The sequence below is a fragment of the Miniopterus schreibersii genome (genome assembly GCF_964146895.1).
Source record: "Miniopterus schreibersii genome assembly, chromosome: 20".
NCBI lineage: Eukaryota > Metazoa > Chordata > Mammalia > Chiroptera > Miniopteridae > Miniopterus > Miniopterus schreibersii.
Window position 1 is genome coordinate 27,711,482 of NC_138122.1, and position 24,140 is coordinate 27,735,621.

Sequence of the window (24,140 nt, forward strand, 5' to 3'; positions counted from 1 at the left end):
AGGCCCCTTATCCGTGCTTATGCAGAAAAGTCAGTCTCTTTTTATAACTTCCTGTTGAAATAGACCTCCATTCTGACCTCCACATGGTAGGTGATGGAGTGGCGGCTGCTGTGCAGACTGCCTGGGTGGTGATGCGGGCTTTGTTATTGAGACTGCCTGCTGTCCCTTCTTCTAGAATTTGAAGTTGTGCAATCTAAGGATATTGCACCTGGGACTTAAATTGGAGTTCCTGCAAGATTTGTAGTTGAGTTAGGTTGTTACGTTATACATCTGCCATAAATTAGTTCATTGTCCTTTTGCAGAATTCGATGCAAAAACATTCCAGTTTTTAACACCAAACATCAGTGAGCTGTCAGCAGTAAAATTCTAACAAAATTTTGAGCAGCCTTAAAAATCATGTTGCCTTTTTTTCTCAAAATATTTCCTCTCAGGTAAAGGTTGTGACAGGAAAGGATGGGCAGACTGGTACTCCTGTTGCTATAGCAACCCAGCTTCCGCCAAATGTTTCTGCTGCTTTTTCATCCCAGCAGCAACCATTTCAGGTACTTGTCAATGGTTCTCAAATGTAGCCTCATCCCAAACTTTCCCTTCATCCAGGTATATTAATCTTCAATTACTATTTGCTCTTAGCATTTTTTTCCAGAGCCCATTCCTTATTTTAAAAAAGTAAAGAGGTCTTCCTGCATATAGAACTATAAATTTAAGTTGCATGAGTGAGGGACAGCCCAGAGCTGATGCACTATTTTGTGTTGACCTGTGCTGCAGTTGTAGCTGTAGTGTGCATGTCATCTAATCCTCACAGCCTGTCCCTTGTGCCAGGACTCCTCGTGTGCTCTGTCTAATGTGGGCTCTTCCTGTGTCTTCTCTGTATTATTGAGAACAGTGCAAAACAGAAACAGGAAAAGAAAGATTTAAGCAGATGATAACTTGGTATTTTCTTAGCTAGAAGAAACACTGATGTGAAACCTCTGAAATCATCAGGGCCTCAGGCTTCTCAATGGGTGTTAGTGAACACAGACTGATTATTTAAAAATTTTTAGAAAGTAAATCACTCAGTGTTCCATTAATAATGCTGACGACCTAAAAGTATAGGTCCGATTCTAGTTGTTTTGGAATAGATTGTGCTGGGTTCTAAAAGCAGTTCCATTTTTGGTGATGTTTTTTAAAAATTTTTATTTTTAAATTTTTAAAATTAAGTTATTTTTCAACTACAGTTGACATATAATATTATATTAGTTTCAGGCGCATAACAGTGATTAGACACTTATATAACTTACAAAGTGATCAACCCATAAGTCTAGTACCCATCTGGTACACCATACATAGTTATTTTAATATTTTTATTTTTAATATTAATATAATTCCAAATGTATGTAAAAGTTGCAGTTAACAGTACAAAGAGCTCCCCTTATATCCCTTACCCAGATTCACCAATTATTAACTTTTTGCCCCATTTGCATTACTTTCATTCTCTCACATATGCACACACACATTTCCCCCTGAGCTGTTTGAGAGGAAGTTGCAGACATCCCATCATGCACTTTTATCCCTAAATACTTGAGCACGTCCTAGGTGAGAGTGTTCTCTGACCCGACCGCAGCACAGAACACTTTGGAGTGATGCCACACAGCAGCTGAGCCGCAGCTTGGGCAGCTGTCTTCCTGTCCGGATGATGTCCTCTGCAGTTTTCCTCTCTGTCTGGGATCTTCAGTCTTATTTCATCAGGCCGGCCCCTCAGTCTTTCGGGACCTTCGCATTTTTGAGGAGTCCAGGCCACTTGTTTTGTAGCATGTCCTTTGATGTGGGTTTGTCTGTTTCCTTGTGTCTGATGCGGGTCCTACATTTTTGAGAGGGATACCACAGAAGTAACACTGTGTCCAGCTTGGTCCCATTTGAGGAGGCCACAGTGTCGGCTTGTCTCATCACTGGTTCACGAGGCTTTTCTAGTGGAAGGTTATAAACTGCAGTATTCCTTTTACATTTATCAGTTTGCATTCTACTGTAATGACAAACTTTCTTTTCAATTTATGTATTTATTTGTAGATTCTTATTTTCATCAATGGGTTATAACATGTTACTAATAGTATTTATTTATTTGTTGGTTTACACTTATTTAACTCAGTAGAATTTCCTCTTTGGTCTGTAGTTCCATGAGTTTTGACAAACAAAGTTGTGTAACCACCACCAGTCAAGAAATAGGAATTCTGTTGTCCCCCAGAGTGTTTCCTCATGTGCCTCTTTGTGGTTAAGTCTCGCCCTCCTTTCACCTTTGCCTGCACCTCTGTGATTTTGCCTTTTCCAGTATGAGGTATAAGTGGAGTCATACAGTCTGTTGCCTTTCGTTCTGGCTGCTTGCAGTTGGTACAGCACGCTGGAGAGTCATCCACATGGTTTCTTGGGCCAGCACTGTTTCTGTTGCGCTGCGTGATGAAGTTAGAGATAAGATTGCAGTGAACGTTGACAGAGTTTTCATGTGAACATAGGCCTTCATTTCACTTGGGTGAATACCTAGGGGACAGATTGCTGGGTTGTTTATAGTGTCTGTTCAACTCCGTAAGAGACCACCCACCTTTTCACAGTAGCTGCACCATTCCTCACCCTCCCCAGTGCTCATTATGGTCAGCTTTCTTTTGTAGTCATCCTGATACTGATGCAGTGGTTGTAATTGGTGTGGCTCTAAAGGCCAGTGACAGTGAGCATGTTTTCATTTGCCCCTTGTTATCTTCTCGGGGAAGCATCTGCTAGTCTCTCTCACCCATCTTTTTCATTGAGTCCTTTGTTTTATTGTTGCACTTGAGATTCTTCGCATATTCTGGATGTTTTTTGTCAAATACAAATTTGCAAATTTTTTTTCTGTGGCTTATCTTTTTCTTTTATACTGTGTTTATGAAGCAAAATTTTTAAATTAATTATTCTTTAAATCCCCCCACTGTTTCTGATGCTCAAATTATCTATAATTTGACCAGTTGGAGCCCCTCTCCAGGCTGGCTCTGGTGTGCTTCTGACACCCCCCCTTTCCCTGAGGGGCTCTCAGAGCACTATCCCTGTGAGCACTTCCTTCCTTCCTTCCTGGTACAGGATGTTTAGGCTCCTCGTGCACATCCCTTCCTGTAGCCCAGGATTCTGTCTGGCATTGCTCCAACGAGCCTGCTTCCTGTGGGTGGGGAAAGTAACTTGAACCGGTGCTTAGATGTCTCTTGTCATGAGTTTGATACAGTCGAAGATAAGATTTGTTAAATTGGAAACTGTCAGAGAATTGACTCGTGGCATCTTTCCTATGAGTGGTAGAGGAGTGTAGTGTACTGATGGGTGTGGACTGCGCTGGTAGGTATTTGCATTGGAACAGTGGGGCTGTGGACGCAAGGATACCTGCAGGCTGGTGACAGTGATGTGCAGTCTCCACAGTGACTCGCTGTCACACTCCCCAGAGTGCCGGAAACTGCATTTGGCGGAATCTGATGCGATCAGTGGGATTCTCACCACTTCTGATAAGAGTGAGCATGGAGGCGTGATGTGGAAGAGGTGAGCATGGGCAGGCCCTTTGATCAGCGGATACTCTAAGGTTACTCTCGCAAGTGTGCTCCAGAACGCACGTGTAGTGATGCTCCTGGCAGCATTGTCTGTAAAAGCCCCAAACTGGAAAGAGCCAAAATGTCCACCGGCAGCGGTGCAGACCAGCGATCTCGCACCCTCAGCAGAGGAATGATAACGGGAGCTGTCATTCACAGCACAGGGTGCTGTGTGAGCTGGTCTCAGCACCCTGTACAACCCATGGGCAGAAAAAGGGCTTCCAGGAGGAGACAGGTGCAGAATTCCTTCAGGGAAAGTTCACTAGGAAGCAGGACTAGCAGATTCTGTGTGGAGTTATCCCTGCAGGGGAGGGCATTGGGAAGTGTTCCCAGTAAGGCCTGCAGCCAGCACCTGCCTGGGTGGGCGGAGCACCGGCGCCCTCGGGGGTCTCCAAGGTGCAGTAGCAGGTTGGTTCTTAAACCTGGTGACGACTCCATGGATGATCCCTGTGTTAACTGTTTTCAGCTATGTATACGGTTTCCCCTTTCCTCCTCAGCGTTTTACTATGGAAAGTTTCAAACAGGAAAGTCGGAGTCTTCAGTGAATACACAAATCCCACTATTTAAGTTCCGATGTACTTTTCTGTGCTTTTAAAATTGTACACGTATCTTAATTTCTTTCGTATGTAAATATGTTTCATCATAAAACTATTAAAGAGACAAAGGAGAACCAAGAATTCTCCCTTTTGCATTATAGGTTTCTGAGGCAGGCAGGAGTGTGTGTCAGAGGAAATGGGAAAATGGGGCGTCTTTCAGAAAAGAGTCAGAATGAGAAACAGCCTTCAGAATGAGAAACAGCCTTCGTTTTCTTTGGAAAAAATCTCAGCATGAGTTTTTTTATTTACAACCAGTTGTAGATTTTTTTAGATTGACCAGTCTCCATTGACTAATGAAACTAGAAATAAATTCGGAGTTCTATATATTACGTACGTATTGAATCCATCTGCTTCCATAGGACTCCGAGGCGTATTGTTGAGTGCAGAGTTGTTATGTAAGGTAGTCCATGCACCCACACACGTATGTCTATGAAAATAGACATTCTAAAGAGACACTACCTTTCAGTGATGTTTCTATTAGAGAAAATGGGTAGTTACCTGTAATTCCATCATCCTAACAGATTTTTTGTGTTATGTTATGTATATACCAGTCAACACAGTGTTTTTGCACTTTATTTCATTTAACAAATACTGTTCATATTTTATTTAGTTTTCATCTCACTTTAATAGCTCCTAATATTCCCATCACTTTGAGGAACTAATTCATTTAAACCACTTATCTAATTTTGGTAATATCTGTTCTGCTTAGGAAAAAAATTCAGGAGCAGCATCAGTGAATGAAGAAAGTCTGTTTATGGTGCTTGCCATGTATTGTCACTTAGTTTTGAGCTAAAAGTGCACTAGAAATGGTCCCAGTTTTATTATAGCCTTGCCACACTGTTAAGCATTCTACAGAGAGTTTAAGACATAGTCTCGGTGAATTTTGTTATTTGCAACCAATTATAGGATTTTTATCATAAGTTAGTCTGTTGCTAGTTAAGCTCTAGAGATAAACCCAATGGATTGCTCGAATCTGCTTCCCAGGTTTTGAGTGTGGCTACTGTATGCAAAATAACCACTGTTCTGTTACAGTTATTTAGATCTGAAAAACCGTCCTCATTGGAGATTACTTTTTAATGATTCTAATGTTAGAGAAAAGGAATATAGTTGCTTAACCCTACCCCACCCATTGTTTTTGACTCTGACATATGTGCTCATGTTTGTATGTGTATAGTTGAAAGTTTGCAGGTGTAAAGTGGTAGTTTGTTTTAATGGACATGCTTTCAGAAAGAGCAGCCATGAGGAGTCTGTGCTTTCCTCTCTGTTACCCTGACCTGAGGTCATCTAGTCCAGAGTCCTGTCCACTGACAGTCCTGTGAGATGCTCAGAAAGGTCGCCGTCTCATCCCTCAGCTTGTCCGGCCTTTTGGTGGCTGAGCACCCAGCCTCAGAACCGCCAACTTCCCACTCAGTGTACAGTTTGTTTGCTTATTTAAATTGGGCAGAAATTTACCCCCAATAACTGCGAACTGCAACCACTGGGCTTCAGTTCTTCCTGCAGGACAGCGGGAGCCTCTGCCTCGTTGGGGCACAGTGTCCTCAGTGTCTTCTAGTGATTTCTCAGTGTACTCTATAGGCTCCCTGGAGGGAAATTTTATTGTCCTCAGTGGATAAAGTCTATTCTAACATTGTCTCTCTTAAAATGGGCAGCAGCCAGAATTCAGTTCCCATCCAGAAATTTCCCTTTTCTCTGTGAGGATTTTTCTTTCTTTTTATTTAAAGTTCTGATAAGTGATTGTTAATTAAAATCTAGTTTATATTTTAAAGTCAGCAGTATCATTCACGATCAAATAATCATAAAGGTAGTGTAAGAAACTAAAGATAGTATTAAAAACTAAAGATCATCCTGAACACCAGGAGTGGGTGGCATGCGGAGTTAGAGAAGCTGGCCTTTCCCCCAGTGTGTCTGATGAGAAGTGTTTATTTTTATGAAGTCCTGTTTATCAGTTCTTTTCACAGGGATCTTCAGTCTTCTAGCACCATTGTGTTGAAAAGACTTCTTCCCTCTGGTTGCTCCCAGCCTGCAGAAAATGACATGATGGTGGCAGCCACTATGGGCCCCCCTCTCAAGCTCCCCGCTCAGTTTTGTCCATCTGTCTATCAACCCTTGAGCAGCCCTGTGCTGTCCTGGTGACTGAAGCCCCCAGCATATCTCCGGTCCAGGCCTCTGTTCCTCTCTCGGGACTTTGTTTCAGTTCATTGACCCACACCCCAGTCTTCTGTTCAGCCTTCTGGTGCGTTTTTTATTTCAGCTATTTTAGTTTTCAGTTCAGGAATCTCCCTAGAATCTCCATTTGATTTTTTGTTTGAATAGTTCTTTTTTTCTGTCCTTCATTTCTGTCCTTATTTTCTTTATGTCCCAGCCGTAGTTATTAAAGCCACTGGCAGATTATTGCTGCCCATTTCCGGTATGTGGATCGACTGCTTGTTGTCCATCAGTGGTTTTCTCAGTGTGGCTCATTCTTTCTTGTTTCTTTGTGTTTTGGAGAAATTCTGACTTGGATGTCTAATCTTGGGACTGATGGGTTGCAGAGAGTCTTAGGAGTATGGATTGCTTTTCTCTCTGTTAGCCATCGTGATTGAATTGGAACAGTAAACTCCTTGTCTCCTGAGTGTTGGCACCTGGAATCTCAGTGGTTATGTTGTGCTTTTGGTCTTTGTGTCTGCATGGTTTAGGAGGCAACAGAGCTGACAGAGGTTGGGCCTCTCCTTGGCCAGCCTGGTCCTGTGTCAAGTCCCCTTCCTCACTGCTGGCTTCCTGCCCTGTCCCAGTGCTCTGCAGGCAGTGAGTCTGGGCATCTGGGTCAAGCTGGTCCACATGGCGGCATAGACAGGCCCTCATGCCAGTGCCGTGAAATCAGAAACCACTCCTGGCCCTTTCCCCTCATGCAGGTACAGAGTCCCTCCCTGGCCTGCCCGCTGTTGCCTGTTTTAAGTTTCTTCTGGAGTTTGTGTTTATCTGGAGTATGTTTGGTCCATCCAGTAAGACTTGATGCAGAGCCCTTCATCACTTTCTTTTATTAAAAACCCTTCTGATAAGCAATACTTGTTCACTGTGAAACTTTCGGAAAATTTAGGGAAGTGCACACACAGACACACAGATGATAAATTAATTTCCTATAATTCTGTGCCCATAGATAACCACTGTTCACATATCACCCTATTTTCAAATCATTCTTCTTCCCTCTCTCCCTCCCACCATCCCCTCCATTTTCCTTAAATGTAACAAGGTGCTAACTCCCTCTTTAGTTACTCTGAGCTGTCCTCAGGGGAGGCCATGGCCTGCAGCCTGGCTGGAACCAGCCTCATCCACTCCTCGGGCTGCAGGGGTCAGCAGCCCTCACAGGACAGCAACTTTGTTTAGGCATTTGTGACTTTTTCATTTAAAATGCTTCACTAAGTAAGTGTTCATCATTGAATCATTAAAAAACTAGCGATTAGCAGTTGTTAAGACATCACCCTTGGCGTTCAGCGTCCCTGCAAGGGTGGTACAGATGTGGAAGGTGCAGGCGCCAGACTCAGTGCTCTGTCTTGGCCAGCGGTTTCATTCAGACATTTACAGTGACCTCTGCTTCACACACTAAGTATATCACAGAGGGTGCCAGCACCATTCAAAGAACCAAGTTAATCATACTTGTTAATTGGGGTTTTAGTGTCATTTTCCTGTAGGAAAACAGTTCCAACCTTTCTTTTCATTATTTAACTTTTGTTTGGGGAATAAGTGATGACAGGCAATGTGACTGGCCAGGGAAGCTAAGCTGGCGTCTGTCTCAGATGCCCATTTACCACAGCAGCTGTTCTGTGCACAGACCATCTCGTGTCTGAAGGGCTGTAGGTTCGCACTGATCTGAAGTTTCATTTAAAACCAGAGCGATAGGTCCTTTACCAGTCCTTTTTCCCCCCCAGAGGTAAGTTAGAACTTTAAATTATTTGTAGAAGTGTACATTGCGTATGTATAGTTAAATACATTGGGTAGGTAATATTTCTTTTATCAAAGAGAAATGAAGTCAGTGCTCGGGGTAATAATGATAGTTTCAATCATTCCTGTAATGTTCTTAAATTATCAAAATATGATTCTTTAATTTTTTTTCAGCAGCAAGCCCTCGCAGGGACCCTGGTGGCAGGGGCTGGAAGTGCGATAGAAACGGAGCCCTTTAAGCGGCAGCAGGCGGGACCCCCGGCAGGTATGTTATGGGGCACAGGCTCAAGTGGGACTTACAGCTCAGTGGCCACGTGTTTCCAAATCATGAATGCTGAAGAGCTTAGTTTTGATGAATTTCTTTCTACTTTGAAATTTAATTGTTTTGGGTAGTATTTATGTGAAAGCTCATGTGTACTAAAGGTACAGGCTCATCAGTAGAGTAGGTTTATTCCATTTTGATTTTTAAGTGCATTTCTGGCCTTTTTAGTCCTCATGATATGATTGAATGTAAAATCATGTGCTTTTTCAAGCTGTCATTCATTTTTTCAAACTGAATTTTTTTTCTTCAAATTATAAACTTAATACACATTCTTTACAAAATTTTTATTTATTTTTATTTTTTTAAATATATCTTTATTGATTTCAGAGAGAGGAAGGGGGAGAGAGAGAGAGAGAGAGAGAGATAGAAACATCAATGATGAGAGAGTCATTGATTGGCTGCCTCCTACTGGGAATCAAGCCCAAAACCCGGGGATGTGCCCTGAATCTAACCGTGACCTCTAGGTTCATGGGTCGACACTAAACCACTGAGTCATGCCGGCCAGGCACAAGCAGTTCCTTCTTTATTCATCAGACCCTGGTTAGTGTTCATTTGTTAGTACCACCTTTTCTTCTGTTATAATCAACACAGGATTGAACACTAGTCATGTATTTTTTCTTACATGTTTGTCAGTATATCTTAAGGGAAAACTCCTATAAATGAAATTGTAAGATCAAAGTGGACATGCACTTAAGTGTTGACAACGTTCAGTTGCCCTTGATGGGGCCAGGCCAGTTTCCATTCCCTTGATCAACAACTTCTGACCCTTACACATTCTGGTCATTTTATAAAGTATGATCATTCTTTTAGCCTTTGTGGATCTGATGGCTGAATATTAAATCTTTCATTTTGTGTGGATTTAGTTTTGATAAGGTTGCACAGTACCTTTTCCCGTTTATTAACCTTTTGTGGATCTGTCCCTTTGTGAGCCGTTCTCTGCCCATTTGTCTGTCTTGTTTCCATACTTTCTGTGTTACTTGTAAGAGCTTCTGAACGTCCAGTAAGCCAGCCTTGTGCCCATCATGTGTGTTGCAGACATTGTCTCTTAGGTGGTTGCTTGACCTTTGCCTTTTTATGATGCTTTTTCTTGTATTTGCAAATTCTTAATGAAAAGAAATTATATTTATTAACCTTATCTTTTATGGCTTCTGGATTTTGGTTCATGCATAGGAAGGTCTCCCTGTTCAAATATTATAAAAACACTTACACATGTTTTTTCTACTACTTTTGTGGTTTTATTTTTACATCAAACTGCACCTTTTCTGAAAATTATTCTAGAGCAGTCTAAGAGACCTCGACTTGAAGTGGGTCACCAAGGGGTAGTTTTCCAGCACCCAGGGGTGAATACAGGAGTTCCTCTCCAGCAGTTAATGCCGACAGTTCAAGGTAAGACCCAGCGTCAGAGCCAGCTCCATAGCTCAGAAGGAGGGCATGCAGAGAGGTCTAAAGCTGGCACAGACTAAAGCACGTGCAGTTGAGCTGGCGTGGTTGAAGTGGCTCTTGAATTTGGGGTGTTCCTGAGCCGCAGTGTGAAGACCTCCCCAGAGACTAGTTCTTGTCCCTTTAACGAGCCACACATGTCCTTGTCCTTGAGCTTCTTTCCAGTTTCTACTCCTGTGTTTTCGTAGTTGCTGCCGCGGTAGGGACCCCTGTGGTTATTCGATGCTGTCCTGCTTGGTGCTAACTTGCAAAGGTCCAGCGCCTTCTGTCCTTTTTTGTGTGCTCATTTATAACATTAGATCTAATACAATTCAGATTTCCCGCCAGTTAAACTTCCCGTTTGTGTGATGATTCTGAGTGACGGGTCTGTGACAAGCCCTGGGAGGTGATGTCTGACTCATGGTCGGTGCTTTCGAGCTCCAGACTCAGTTCCGGTGGGTTCTTTCCTGTCTTGCAGGAGGGATGCCTCCTGCCCCTCAGGCCGCCCAGCTGACTGGACAGAAGCAAAGTCAGCAGCAGTATGATCCGTCCACAGGGCCTCCTGTGCAGAATGCCGCCAGCCTGCACACGCCGCCACCGCCACTGCCTGGCAGGCTGCCCCCAGCTGGCCTCCCCGCTGCACCTCTGCCACCCACGCTGCAGTTCCCACCGCAGCCACCGATGGGGGAGCCGTCGACACAGCTGCACGTGGCTGCGAAGGCCCAGCAGCCCAACACTCCCATCCCTGTGCCCCCTGCCAGCCAGCTCCCCATGCCCCCACAACCCGCACAGCCAGCCTTGCTCGCCCCGGTGCCCGGGAAGGCACAGATGCAGGCCCCTCCGCCACCATCCCAGCCACAGGTACTCTGGACCTCGGGCTCTGAGGGGGGAGGGGGATCAGGCAGCTGTGTGACAGAATGCATGCGCTGCTCTCCGCTTCCTCCACACCAGAGGTCAGTCAGCTAGCAGTTGAGACATGATTTATGTATAAAATACGTACTATCTGTAATCACAGTTGTCATTATTGAATTATCAGAAAAAAACATGGTTCTAATTGCTGCTCTCAGAACAGGGAGCCGTGCAAAGGGCCTTGTGGCCACTGTGCCACTTGATGTGCCAAGTAAGGCAGAGGTCGGGGGCAGGAGCCTGTGTGCCTGGGGTAGAGACAAGGCTGGGGGTGGCAGGGCTGCTGCTATCCGTCGCTAGGCTCCCCTGAGCCCCCCCCCCCATGTTCTGTGCCCTGCAGATGTGTCCAGGGGTTGTCTCAGCAGTGAGTGCGCTGGAGCTGCCTCAGATCCCCCCTTACTGACAAGGGCTTCCCTGGGCCTTTGGTTCAGCTTTTTTCTGTTTCCTTAAGATTTGTGTGGCAGAGTTTGATCTTTTAGAACAGTCAGAGCCACCATTTCCTCACCAGCCAGGTGTCATGCGCCACAGTGAGCATGTTGTCAATATTCTTTTATTTTTTCTACCTGGTGGCCTTGTCCCCATTTTACCTGTGAAAAAACTGAGGCCAGAGAGGCCACACATCTCAGCCAGCAACCAGAGGCACTATGATTTGCCACCTGGGTTGAGTGGGAGCCTTTCATGCAGGTGCACCTTGAAACACTGTCCACCTGCCTTGAGAGGGAGAGTGCCCGTGAGCAGATAGGCAGCCTTTCCAGGCATCACTTGCTGGGTCTTCATGGCCACGAGTCTTGTGACCCTGTACTGACTTCAGGTGGCACTGAGGCTTCTCAGATCCGTTTACCTGTCCTTGTTGAAGAACCAGCTGTGGAACGTGATTTTGAAGAAGCTTCTCACAAAATCCACAGACACTTGTCCTCCTCAATGGGGGTGTGGCAGGCTTTCTCTAGGGCGGGGAGAGGGAACATAACGTACTGTAGGCTTTGCAGCCATGTGGCTCCTAGGCATCCCCTTAGCTCTCCTGCTGACCCAGGTAGGAGGACATTACTTCAGCTGTGAAGACAAGCCGCACGCCCAGAAAGGTGCGGCCTTGGACAGCTGCTGTGTCACCACAGCCTGGGGTATGAACCTGCTGTGTTTTGCATTCATGGCCCCCCAGGTTGTGGTAGCACCTGGCTTGCCCTGCTGTCTGTTGCCCCACTTCCTCCCCAACAAGCTGACCTTCATCTTCAGTGGGGTGGGATTTACCTAACTGTGCCCTGGACTTGGCTGCACAGACAGGACTCTCATCTGCAGCCTGCCCACCATGGGAGGGCTGTGCAGTGTAGACTCCCCCTTTACAGGAAAGGAGCACAATGAGCGATGTTCTCGAGACAGAGCTGACATGATGAAAATGCTAAAAAAATTTTTTTAACAAACCAGAAAAGATGGGGGGTAAAAAGGAAAAGCCTGAGATAAGACAACATGAGCAAGCCCAGTTCATACTGGGGTCTTGCGTGACAGGGCCATAGATGTGATTTAGTCTGTGTTGTAGTTTGTGTGATCATGGGTTCGTTTGCGTAGCTGTGGAGAGACCATTGGGTGTCTTCACCTGTCACTTCTTTTCTGCCTGCCAGACTGTGGCATCCGCAAGACCACCCACAGACCCCTCGCAGCCCAGTCCACGGCCCCTGCCCACCCCCACCTCATCCATCGCTCCTGGCAGTGGCTCAGGCCCAGGACCCTCGCCCGCACGGGCCTCCCCGGTGAATAGAGCCTCCTCAGCAGCCAGCAAGTCTTTGTCTCCGGTCACCTCTCGGTCCCCAGGAGCAGCTGTGTCAGCACCCCCGAAACCACAGAGCCCAGCTCAGAATGCAGCTGCACCCCAGGACGGTTCTCAGGACAAGCTGGCAGAACAGATGGCACTGGTGAGGGGCTGGCACCTCCCAACCTGTGACACACGGTTGCTGTCACACTGGGATGCAGCAGTTCCCAGCTGCAGTGGGGATGGTTGGTGTGCTTTGTGGTCAGGGACCCACAATTGAAACCAGTCCTGTGACCCTGTCCTGGGGAAGGGAGGCTCATGTGGAATCTTTCCTGTGCTGAAATCAGTGGTCTGGGCTGCTGTCCTCACAGGCTGTGGGTAAGGGGCTGGGGACGTGGTGTGTATAGTGAGGCTGGGGGACAGTGCTCAAGGCCCCAGGTTGGTGAGAGTCTCGACCCAACCAGTGGCTCTTGCTGTTCATTGGAGTAGGCAGTTATCCTGTTCAGCTTCATGAGAGGAATTAAAAGAAACAAAGCAGAATAGGGTTGGGCTCTGATAAGCCCAGGGCTCCCTGTCCTCTGTTTAACTCACTTATGTGTGTCCGGTCTTATTAGGTCTCTCTGCCTTCCCCATGGGGTGGAAGTGGGTCCCAGGCCTATATTGTTTCCCTTGTAAGAGCTTGGGCCTTGCCGTGGTTCTGAGATGGCAGGACTGTTGCTTAAGCTTCTAAGGCTCTAGGCAATCAGCTGTCTGTTCTTCCAACCTTGTGTTGAAGTCCTACCTTTGCTGCTGAGACTGCCACATAGTAGATCTCATGAAGGTGGAAACACAGTGAATGATTATATGCTGCCCTCTTCCCCACAGGAAAACCAGATCCACCAGCGGATAGCCGAGCTGAGGAAGGAAGGCCTGTGGTCCTTGAGGCGGCTGCCAAAGCTGCAGGAGGCCCCGCGCCCCCGTGCACACTGGGACTACCTGCTGGAAGAGATGCAGTGGATGGCCACTGACTTCGCCCAGGAGCGGCGGTGGAAGGTGGCTGCCGCCAAGAAGGTGGGTGAGATGGTTGTCATTCACTTTGGGGTGCTGAGAATTCAGTACTGTGAGCTGTGGGTCTCCCCACCCAGCCACTGACGGTCCTCAGAGCACATGGGGCTGCATTTCACTGAGATTGTCGTCCTGGGCTGAGAACGTGTTTAAGAAACTTTATGTCACCCTGGCTGTTGTGGCTTAGTTGGTCGGGGTGTCAGCCCATGCACCCAAGTGGTGCGGGTTCAATTTCCAGTCAGGGCACATACCCAGGTTATGGGTTCGGTCCCCACTTGGCACATATAGGAGGCAACTGATTGATGTTTCTCTCATGGATGTTTCTCTCTTTCTCCTCCCTGCCTCTCTCTCTAAAGTCAGTTAAAAAGAAGCTTTAAAGAAAAGGAACTCTGTGTCTTTCTCATAGTGTGACATTACAGACTAACCCTTGAAGTTCTTAACCTTTTCTGTGCCAGCTTGTCAGGACGGTGGCACGGCATCATGAAGAAAAGAAGCTTCGTGAAGAAAGGGGGAAGAGAGAGGAGCAGAGTCGACTGAGACGGATCGCTGCCTCAACTGCTAGAGAAATAGAGTACTTTTGGTCAAATATTGAACAGGTAAGTCTGACATCTTAATGGTTCCTGAGACCTAGACTTCTGGGGCTGGTGATGAGGCAGAGCCTGTAGGGTCACTGAGGAGGGTGCACGAGAATGGGCCCCACCACTATGGCCCTCAGACTGAAGCTCCTTAGAAGAGGGGTTCTTGCTCCGCTTGTGGTTATGTGTGGGCACGCGTGGCTGCGCTGGTGCTGCATGATGTCCACCGCTCCCCGAGAGGCCTTCACTCGGCTTCTTGGAGGTTTGGGGCAGGTCACAAAGGGAGCTTCTCTCCAGAATGGCAGCTCTTGTTCCCACTTCCTTTTTTAAAAATTCTGATCTCAGCACCTGGTGGGACTGGGGCAGGTGCAGTTATATAGAGTCAGTGGGAGCCAGCAGTGGTGCTTGAGACCCTACAAGTGGGTTTTGTTTCCATTTCTGGACACTCTGGGCCACAGTAACCTCCCCAGTGATGTGCTTTCTCCTACATGTAACTGCACTTAGGTTGTGGAAATAAAGCTACAAGTCGAACTAGAGGAGAAAAGGAAGAAGGCCTTACACTTACAGACAGTTTCCAGGAAAGGTAGGATACTTTTTAAAAGCCTTACCTTTTTCAGGTTATACTTTGTCCCAATTCTATGCTCACTGGGCACCTAGTGACAAGGTGATTTTCCGGGGAGGCCCAGGGAGGCTGTTTGCTCCCAGCCGTGTGTGAACTGTGGTGCCTGATGGTCATGCTGCTCTCGGTGTAGCTGCTCTAGCTGCATATTTCCATTCTGTTGAGATTTGCTGATTGAGTCAGAACCCCCAGGTGGAACAGCTTTGGGACACTCTCAGAAGTGAGGTCTGAGCCTTTCCCCTTTGGCCAGTTTCTGGACATGGAGGTGGGCCCCCTGAGGTTTGTGCCTCATGGACCCTGTGTGTGTGGCTGGGGTGCTGCCTTGCTGCACTACACGGTAGCTGCCCTGTCACCAGTGTGGGTCAGGCATCAACGAGGTGGTGTCATGGGTGGGGTGGGACACAGTGACTCCCATTTTACCGGTGAGGAAACTGAGGTGGAGAGGTAGTCACTGCTGAAGTCGTGGAGCTGTGAGACCAGATGGCATAAGAAAGGGGCTTTGTGTTAGCTCCTCTGCTCTTCTCCTGACCCTAGACATCTGGGCTCTTGCAGAGGTCTTAGCACAGAGGGCTGGGAGCTGCCTGTGCACCTGGTGAGGGGAGCAGTGGGGCTGACTCTGCATTGCCACCTGGGTCACCAGGAGGGAAGTGGGAGTTGCCTTGCTGTCCCCTCAGTGGAGATGCCAGCAGGGCGCGGCCTAGATAGGCAGAGATGCCCTTGATGCATATGAAGTGTGTCAATTCCGCAGTGTAGTGAACACAGATCATGTCACCTATCTCTCTAGGAAAGGAGTTGAGACCCAAGGGACCTGATGTGTTGCTGGAAAGTGTTCTGGTAAGTTCAGGGCTGTCACTGCACTGGGAAGAGTGGGAGCAGTGTGACCGTCTGTACAATGGAGGTTCCCGTTTTTGTCTGGAGAAACTTAGGTTACAAGTAGTATTCCCTTTCATTATAGAATCAGCCTCCCTTGGGGGAAAAACTGGCTCTCTGTAGCCTTAGGCTCACCGGGGTTAACTTGGTGACTTGGGTTAGGGCGCAGTGAGTGTGTGGACTTAAGAGTCTTCCTCCGCTACTCAGGCCTGTCCTATGACCAGAGGCCTGATGGCCACACACTTGTCACAGCCTCCCAGTGTCCTCCGAGGTGCAGTCAGATAGACGTTTTTGCTTTGGTTTCCATCCTATGCTTTAAGATCATGTGTTTGTGCCCAGCCGGAGCGTTGACCTATGAACCAGGCAGTCATGGTTCGATTCCTGGTCAGGGCACGTGCCCAGGTTGTGGGCTTGATCCCCAGTAGGGGGCATGCAAGAGGCAGCCTATCCATGGCTCTCTCATCAGTGATGTTTGTATTTTTCTCTCCTTGTCCCTTTCTCTCTCTGAAATCAATAAAAATATATATGTATTTTAAATTGCATGTTTGTAATTTTCACTTTGTTTCAGGATTCAGGAATACCTGGAAGAAAACGGAAAGCAAGCACATCCCTCACAGATGATGAAGGTCTGTCCTGCTTGTTGTGATCATGACCAAGAGCCACTGGGGTCATTGCCAGCCAGGTGCCTCGGTGGGCGGTGGGCTTTGTGGGGAAGACATGAGCTGCTGGCCTGTAGAGCAGGAAGAGCATAGGACTAAGGGTGAGTTCTGTTCAGAAGGGAAGAGACACAGAAAACGCTGACAGGAAGGAGCCGGCTAGGGGCTGAGGCCGGTGAGGGGAGGAAGTGTGACGTACCTGGCAAGGCCCAGGTGGTGAGGGCTTGTGCTGGGTTGAGGGATGGCTGCAGATGGTTATGTTCTGCTGACGGCGCTGGTAGACTCTCCTGCGCCGAAGGCCACATCTCTGTTGGGCGTGGGGTGCAGGGCCAAGGTTGCTTTTGATACGGTGGCTGCACAGGATAGGAGCCTGGCAGGTGGGACGGTAAGCTAGGCGTGGCTGGGCCCTGTGGATGTGGGCAACAAGTGCATGGCGGCCCCACAGTGTGCTCTTGCGCCTGCAGTGGGCTCGGTGGGCAGTGCCTCCTTTGCTCCTGCTCCGACCCAAGCGGGTTCATCACGGAAGCAGCGACCGCTCTGTCTCACACTTGGGGACAGGGAAGCATGGGCCCCATTTCAGATTTAACCTGAGAAATGGAAAGGCTGGTGCGGAGACAGCTGTGGACCCCTGTAGGGCTGGTGGGGGCCACAGCCCTGACCCCGGCCGCCCCGTTGCAGTGGAGGACGAGGAGGAGACGATCGAGGAGGAGGAGGCACGCGCGGGTGCCGTGGACCACCAGGCGGAGCTCTCTCACCTTGCCCAGGAAGGTAGGCCGAGGCGTCCTGCACATGCTCTGGGAAACGCTGAGCTTACGTGAGGTAGACCCCCGTACATCAAGCTCCATAGGACCAGCAACACTGCTGAGCGTAGAGAGAGCCGAGGGCCATCCCCCCTCCCCGCATCCCTGTGTGGCTGCATGCTGATCTCGCGTTCGTCACCTCTGCGGCTCTGTCCCCCAGCACCTATGCATGCCTGAGCACATGCTTCACTGCGTGTGCCAGAGCCTCATGTGGACCTGTGCCGTAGGTTCACCCACTCACCTTTCCACCTAGCTCTCCTGCTCCTGAGTCTCGTTCATGTTGTGTGTGTGGTATAAGCTCACTGACTCTCACTGCTGCAGTGTTCCACCTGCACACTGTCTGCCGGGTGGTCTGCTGGGCTGTTGTGGGCACCTGGGTTTCCTGGGCTCTGAGTGGAGGAGCCGCGCTGGAGGGCATGTGTGTCCCTGGTCAGCTTGATGTGGTGCTGAATTTCGGGTAGAGTGGTTGCAGCAAGCCACACACCTCAGGAGCACTTGGTGTCTGACAGCAGCCCTTCTGCGGTCTTGGGGTGAGAAACAGCGTCTTCATGGAGCCCCTCCCTGTCTTTGCCCGTTCTGGCTTTGGGTTTTCTCTCCATGTTGACATGTAGGTGTTCTTGGATTTCCCGGGTGTGAATTCTTCATCAGTTTTATGTGTTGCAGTGACCTTTCCCCATTTCATTCTTTCCGTGGTAACTTGATGTACAGGGTTCTTAATTTTAGTGTAGTCGAATGGGTCACCCTTGTTCATTCATAAACAAACAAACCTTTTTATCTTTAGATTATAAGGATATCCTTCTGTATCCGCTAAAAATTTTTGGTTTTCCTCTCATATGCACATCTCTAACCCACTGAGAAATGCTTTTGTCTTTAGTGTGAAATAAGAGTGTAATTTCTTTTCCCCTAAATGGGTGACTGACTATCCCAGGGCGGGTCACGAGCCCGTGGATCCTCCTGACACTCAGTGTGGCTCACACACAGGTTCCTGGAGTGCTAGGCTCAAGTTTCACAGAAAAACCAGTTGGGAATTTTGATTTGAATTTGGTTGAACTCGGGTGTTTGGTGGGAATTGCGTGGTTACGAAGTTGAGCGTTTCCAGCCTGTAGTCCACAGGCACCTCTTCATTTCCTTGGGTCCTAAGTAGCTTCCAGTGAAATGTTAGGACTCCACATTTGTGTTCCTTTCAGGTGCGTTATATAGGGTGGGGCAAAAGTAGGTTTACAGTTGTTTGTATGGGAACTATACAGTAATTTGCAAGAAGTAATACAAGAGTAAACTGTGTTTTGTGTACTCTCAACTGTAAACCTACTTTTGCCCACCCTGTAGTTTTGATATTGCAGTAAATGGTATATTCTGAAAAGCTGCATTTTTAATGTGTTGCTGTAAAGTGACCACCTTTCCCCTGCATCGTCTCCAGCTGAGCTGCCCCTCATGGACTTGGTGAAGCTGTATGAAGGCGCCTTTCTGCCGAGTTTTCAGTGGCCGCAGCCGCAGCCTCAGCCTGACGGTGCAGAGACAAGCGAGGAAGAAGGTCTGTCGGTACCTTCACGGGTCAGCTCATATCAGAATGCCAAGGGGCAGGGCCTGGGCCAGTGAAACACCTCGTCCTCTTTTCCTCCCGTGAAAGCAGAAGTTTGGGGTGTAGCTAATTGTAATTTTATATTGAATAGCCTTTGAGTAAACGCTATGCTTTCCTTTCCTGTTTATAAATCTGGCACAGTCATCAGAATACTCGGTAAAGTTGTGAAGTTGGTTTCCTCCAGATTTAGAAAAGTCATTGTTTTGTGCACCTAGATTTTTGTCACATTTAGTCAGATTGTGCTTTTTTAACATAACGGTTTTAAGGTCTTTATTTTACTTTTTTTTTTTTAAATATATATTTTTATTGACTTCAGAGAGAGGGAGGGAGAGGGAGAGAGAGAGATAGAAACATCCATGATGAGAGAGTCATTGATCGGCTGCAGCCCGCAACCCGGGCATGTGCCCTGACCGGGAATTGAACCCTGATCGCCTGGATCCTAGGTCGGCTCTCAACCGCTGAGCCACGCCCGGCCAGGCGGGTCTTTATTTTACTTTTATTGGACATTCCAAACATACACAGACTACACTAGAAACTGTTTTCCTTGTTGTCATTCCCTTTGTTCTGATGATTAGACATGATGCCTATGAGTGAGAAGTGGGGGCTGCCAGGACCCTCTGTCGCAGCAGGACTGGGGAGGGGTTTGCGGCCCCCTTACTTGCCTGCTCTTGGAGAGGCTTATAGTTTCTCCTTGGTGGTGGAGGGGAGGTCACGAAACCACTAAGTGCCCATAAAGCTGTTGGTGACACCAGCTCCTAATTGCTACAGAGATGTTTTCCAGGTCCACCTGAGGACTTTCCAGAGTGGTGAGATGTTTTCCAGGTTCACCTGAGGACTTTTCAGAGTGGTCCCAGGGTTGATAGTTTCATGAGCATTTGTACTTGTTTAACCAGAGAGCATTCTTAGGTGTGTAAAGTGGATCAAAACAAAAAAGTGGTGCTTAATTCTGTATTTGGATTCTGTCAAATTTTTTTTAAATGTTAAGTAGGTTCATAAAACTATGAAAGCAGCTGCCAATCCCATTTTCCCATTGTCTACAGACGGGGAAGACAGCCCAGGTGACCAGGAGAGCCGCAAGGACGTGGTTCTCATAGATTCGCTGTTCATCATGGACCAGTTCAAAGCTGCAGAGAGAATGGGTGTCGGGAAGCCTCACACAAAGGACATAGCAGAAGTGACCGCCATGGCTGAAGCCATCCTGCCCAAGGGCAGTGCTCGGATCAGCACCACGGTGAGGTGCTTTGCAGGAGGGGTGGAGAGGCTTCCTGTTTCCACATCTCTCTGCCCCAGCTATTGGAAAAGCAAACTCTGACCTTCCTTTTCCTGTTACTGAGAGATCTTTCCTGTGGGCCTATCATGTGACTGACTTGACTTCACTTTGGAGAAAAAATTCAGTGATAATTCTGAGAAGTTCTTATTGGCTTGTCTGTCACTGCAGGTGAAGCTGAGTGCCCCGTCCCTGCTGTATGGAGTGCTCAGGGACTACCAGAAGATCGGCCTGGACTGGCTGGCCAAGCTCTACCGGAAGAATCTCAATGGCATCCTGGCGGATGAGGCTGGGCTGGGTAAAACTGTGCAGATCATCGCTTTCTTTGCCCACCTAGCTTGTAATGAAGGTAAGAGCTTGTTGGACCAGCACATGTTGCTGAGACTGTAGCGCAGGCCAGTGTCTGGCTGAGTGAAGGGGCGGAGTGGCCTGTCTTCTCTGTTTTGCTCCGGGCTGTGGCCCAGGACCTGAGACAGCAGTTGCAGGAATGAGTAAGAGACTCTTTCCCGATCAGCACTAGATGGGAGCCCCACTGGGCTTTGCAACTTCCCAAATCCCGATGCCCATCAGTGTGTGGATGGCAGAGCAGGCGAGCGTGAGCCAGTGCCACTGGGCACCACCGAGGGCTGGTGGAAAAGTGTCCCTCAGTGTGACCAGGAGCACACTGCCAGAGCCACCACTACCCTTTGCTGCCCCTTCCGCCTCTGCATCCACAGCCGTCTCCTGACACCCTACCCCGAGGCCATGGGTTCCCAGGTCTGCTCATCTTCTCCTGGGTGGTGCTTTTTACTGTGGGTGGTGAGATTTTGAATTTGAGCAGCAGTGGCCGTCAAGGTGTGCTCTGTGTGGCACTGAGGAATGCTCGCCGGGGACGGGACAGGCCTTGGGCACAGGCCTGCGGGCTGCTTACTGCTTTCTTCTGATCATTCTTCCTTGTAGACAGGGACTCCTCCCCATGCTCATTGGGGGTTTGCCATGTTTGTGAATAAATACTCATTTTATTTGGTGATTACTCATCCAACTACTCTTTTCCGAGTGCCTCCTGGGAGTCAAGTCTGCCTCCTGTGGCTGCTGGACATGGGAATGGGGAGGCGCCCTCCAAGTCCAGGTGGCATGGGGGAAGGACGCCTCTATGTCCACTGGATGGCTGCTTTAGCCTCACACACAATGCAGCACTGATGCCTGGACTTCACAAATGGCTCAGCTGAAGAGGAACATGCTGCATCTTCCTTCCTCTGCAGGCAATTGGGGCCCTCATCTTGTCATTGTGAGGAGCTGTAACATCCTCAAGTGGGAGCTCGAGTTGAAGCGTTGGTGTCCCGGGCTCAAAACTCTCTTGTACGTTGGGAGCCACAGAGAACTCAAAGCAAAGAGACAGGTATTTTACTTCGAACATGAAATAAAACCAGACAGGAAACCATCTTAATTTCTATAAGAAAAAAATTTCAAAATGTCAAGACGTGCTTATTAGTGTAATTATTGTGAGACACCAGCCCTTCAGGTTATTCTAGATCTGCAGTCCCTCAAAAGCATCGACTACACCTGCAAGGAGGGCCACAGGTATGAATGGCCTCGTGTTCCTTCCCGGAAAGGGAGGGAGTTTCCTTCTAGAACTGAGGCAGCTCTGGAGTATGTGCTGTGGCCCTTTTTAGCTGTAAGGCCATTGGCTCTCAGGCACAAACGAGGAACTGGTGGTGCGTCCTGAGTCCCACAAGTCCCACGTATGTGTATGAGGAACATCTGTAACATGCAGTAAGCGTCTAGAACAAATTTGGATTTTTTTTTTTTTTTTTTTTTTTTGGTCCAGTGGTTTCTGCTACTAGATTCTAAGTAAAAGTACGTTGCAAGTCAGTTTCTCATGGGAGATAAGTTTCGGCTTATCATTAGGCTGTTGGGTTGAGTAGCATTTACTGACAAAGTGATTCCTCAGATGTATTTTCTTTTCTGCCGTCTCTGGTTGTTCATTAGTGGTTGGAAAGCTTATAATGCAGTCAGTTACCCTGTAGATCTTCTCATTTCCTGTGTCTTCCGTGTGCGTTTTTGCCTTGCCCAGATTATATCCTGTGAAGAGCCAGTCCTACCTCAGGACACCTTGTATAGTCTATTTTCCACAAACAATTGTTTGTGCCTCTAAGCACTGCCTCTCAGTTTGTCCACACAAGTGCTGTAGGCTCTTGGAGGAAAAGATCATAAAAATACACACACAGCCCTTTTCTGTGCAGAAAGAGCAAGTTGTCAAGACAAACGAGTGAGGTGACTGTGGGTGGGAACAGGCTAATTCAGAAAGCTCTCCCCAGATCGTTGTGTCCACGGAGGGAGGAGGGAAAAGACGGTGAGGCCCTGTCTTCTGTGCCACAGGGATGGACTGAGCCCAACAGCTTCCACATCTGCATCACATCCTACAAGCAGTTCTTCCGGGGCTATGTGGCTTTCACACGGGTGCGGTGGAGGTGCCTGGTCATCGACGAGATGCAGCACGTGAAAGGCCTGAGCGAGCGGCACTGGGAAGCCATGTTCACCCTGCAGAGGTCCGACTGCTAGTGCTCCCCAGGTTCTGTGTTGGTGATGGAAGGGTTCTCTCGCAGGGACACACAGAACTGCGTGTCCTTTGCCATAGTGCGACCAGACAGGCACACCAGAATGTTCCTTCAGTGCAGCCCATGTCTTTAAGGCACCTGGACGCATAGTTACCCCATAAAATTGTCTTGTCCCTTAAACGTCTTCAGACCCAGCTGTCTGTGTTGGGACTTTCAGACGTGGTCTCTGGTCTTGTGTGCAGTCAGCAGCGTCTGCTCCTGATTGATGCGCCCCTGCACAACACCTTCCTGGAGCTGTGGACCATGGTGCACTTCCTCATCCCGGGCATCTCCAGGCCCTACCTGCACTTCCCTCTGAAGGCCCCGAACGAGGAGAACCAGGACTACTACCACAAAGTGGTCATACGCCTGCACCGGGTATGGCGGCCGTGGGACGGGGGCGGCGGGGGCAGGGGACCTGTGGTGACATGATGATGCCACTCCTGGAGGGGAGACAATGGGCTGCGGTCCTTCTTCAGGTGACGCAGCCATTCATTTTGAGGAGAACCAAGAGAGATGTGGAAAAGCAGCTGACCAAGAAGTACGAGCATGTTTTGAAGTGTCGCCTTTCCAGCCGGCAAAAGGCCTTGTACGAGGACGTCATCCTGCAGCCCGGGTGAGCGCCCCTATGCTCAATCCCCTCCCCAGACCTGCTCCCGGTGTTGTTACTCATGGCACCGTCCGGCAGTGTTTCATTTGAGGTTCACGCGGGAGACCCGTCCTGACATTACCCAGGACCGCACGCTTCAGGCCAGCTGGTGCTGTAGGATGGCTGAAGGGCCATCCCACCTTGCCCGTGGGGATGTGTTCCAGGGCCCCCAGTGGTGCCTGAAACTGCACCAAACCCTCTACGTACTGCACTACATAGCACACCTGTTCACACTTCACAGCTGGGAGGGCTATTCTGTAGATCTTAGGAACCTCACCATACAATTTATCTTTTTTCTATTAAGCTGAGAACTTTCCCATTTTTACTTTCTGGTTTCTCTTTGGCATGTCCACGCTGCCAGCATTACTACTCTTGTTCTCTGGGCCCATTTTAAGTAAAAAAGGGTGACTTGAACACAAGCGCTGTGTTGCCAAGACAGTCTGCTACTAAGTCACCAGGCAGGGAGCGTCTACAGCACGGGGACGCTGGACCAAGGCATGATTGACACCCAAACAGCAGAGAGTGCACACTGTCCAGAACAGCACACAGTTCAACACCTATAAGCTGTTTGTTTCTAGAACTTTGCATTTGATGTTTTTGGATTGAGGGTAGCTAAAACCACAGATACGTGAAGCCACGGGTCAGGGGGCTGCTGCATCCATACGTGAACCCCAAAAGTGTGGGGTCCCTCGCTTCTCTCCATGATCCTTTCCCATGACCTGCTTGGCTCCTGACATCACACCCTTCATTTTCCTGAGTTTAAATTTAAAAAAAAGTAAGCCTAGAACGACAGTTTGGAAGATGTTAAACATACAGTTATACTCAGTAATCACAGCGACTGCCTCCTCATGGGTGGTTGTGGAGACAGAGTCACACACAGCACCCACCAGTTCCAACACAAACTTTGCCTCGGCCCAAAATGAGCTTGGCCTTCGCGAACAGGCTCCCCTATTTCTGTCAGTTGCCCACCGACTACTCACCTGGCTCACATGTTCTGTAAGTTGTGGGAGGGACAGGGTGACCTAGTGCATTGC

At 48.3% G+C, this 24,140-nt stretch overlaps 1 protein-coding gene across 12 annotated transcripts in view; it reads left to right on the forward strand.

The window, feature by feature from the left end:
* Window positions 1–24,140, forward strand: part of EP400 (E1A binding protein p400) — a 62,398-nt gene that overhangs the window by 8,025 nt on the left and 30,233 nt on the right. For 4 of the 12 annotated variants that reach the window (XM_081123154.1, XM_081123158.1, XM_081123159.1 and 1 more), the window contains 18 exons: window positions 432–542; window positions 8,258–8,348; window positions 9,684–9,791; window positions 10,303–10,685; window positions 12,344–12,634; window positions 13,336–13,521; window positions 13,971–14,111; window positions 14,595–14,673; window positions 15,494–15,543; window positions 16,148–16,205; window positions 16,914–17,003; window positions 18,453–18,566; window positions 19,655–19,845; window positions 20,053–20,230; window positions 21,123–21,259; window positions 22,240–22,409; window positions 22,661–22,835; window positions 22,937–23,073. In XM_081123154.1, the coding sequence (XP_080979280.1) occupies window positions 432–542; window positions 8,258–8,348; window positions 9,684–9,791; window positions 10,303–10,685; window positions 12,344–12,634; window positions 13,336–13,521; window positions 13,971–14,111; window positions 14,595–14,673; window positions 15,494–15,543; window positions 16,148–16,205; window positions 16,914–17,003; window positions 18,453–18,566; window positions 19,655–19,845; window positions 20,053–20,230; window positions 21,123–21,259; window positions 22,240–22,409; window positions 22,661–22,835; window positions 22,937–23,073 (2,690 nt within the window). The remainder of the gene's footprint in view (window positions 1–431; window positions 543–8,257; window positions 8,349–9,683; window positions 9,792–10,302; window positions 10,686–12,343; window positions 12,635–13,335; window positions 13,522–13,970; window positions 14,112–14,594; window positions 14,674–15,493; window positions 15,544–16,147; window positions 16,206–16,913; window positions 17,004–18,452; window positions 18,567–19,654; window positions 19,846–20,052; window positions 20,231–21,122; window positions 21,260–22,239; window positions 22,410–22,660; window positions 22,836–22,936; window positions 23,074–24,140) is intronic. The other 8 variants (XM_081123163.1, XM_081123155.1, XM_081123156.1 and 5 more) reach the window with 5 other exon arrangements.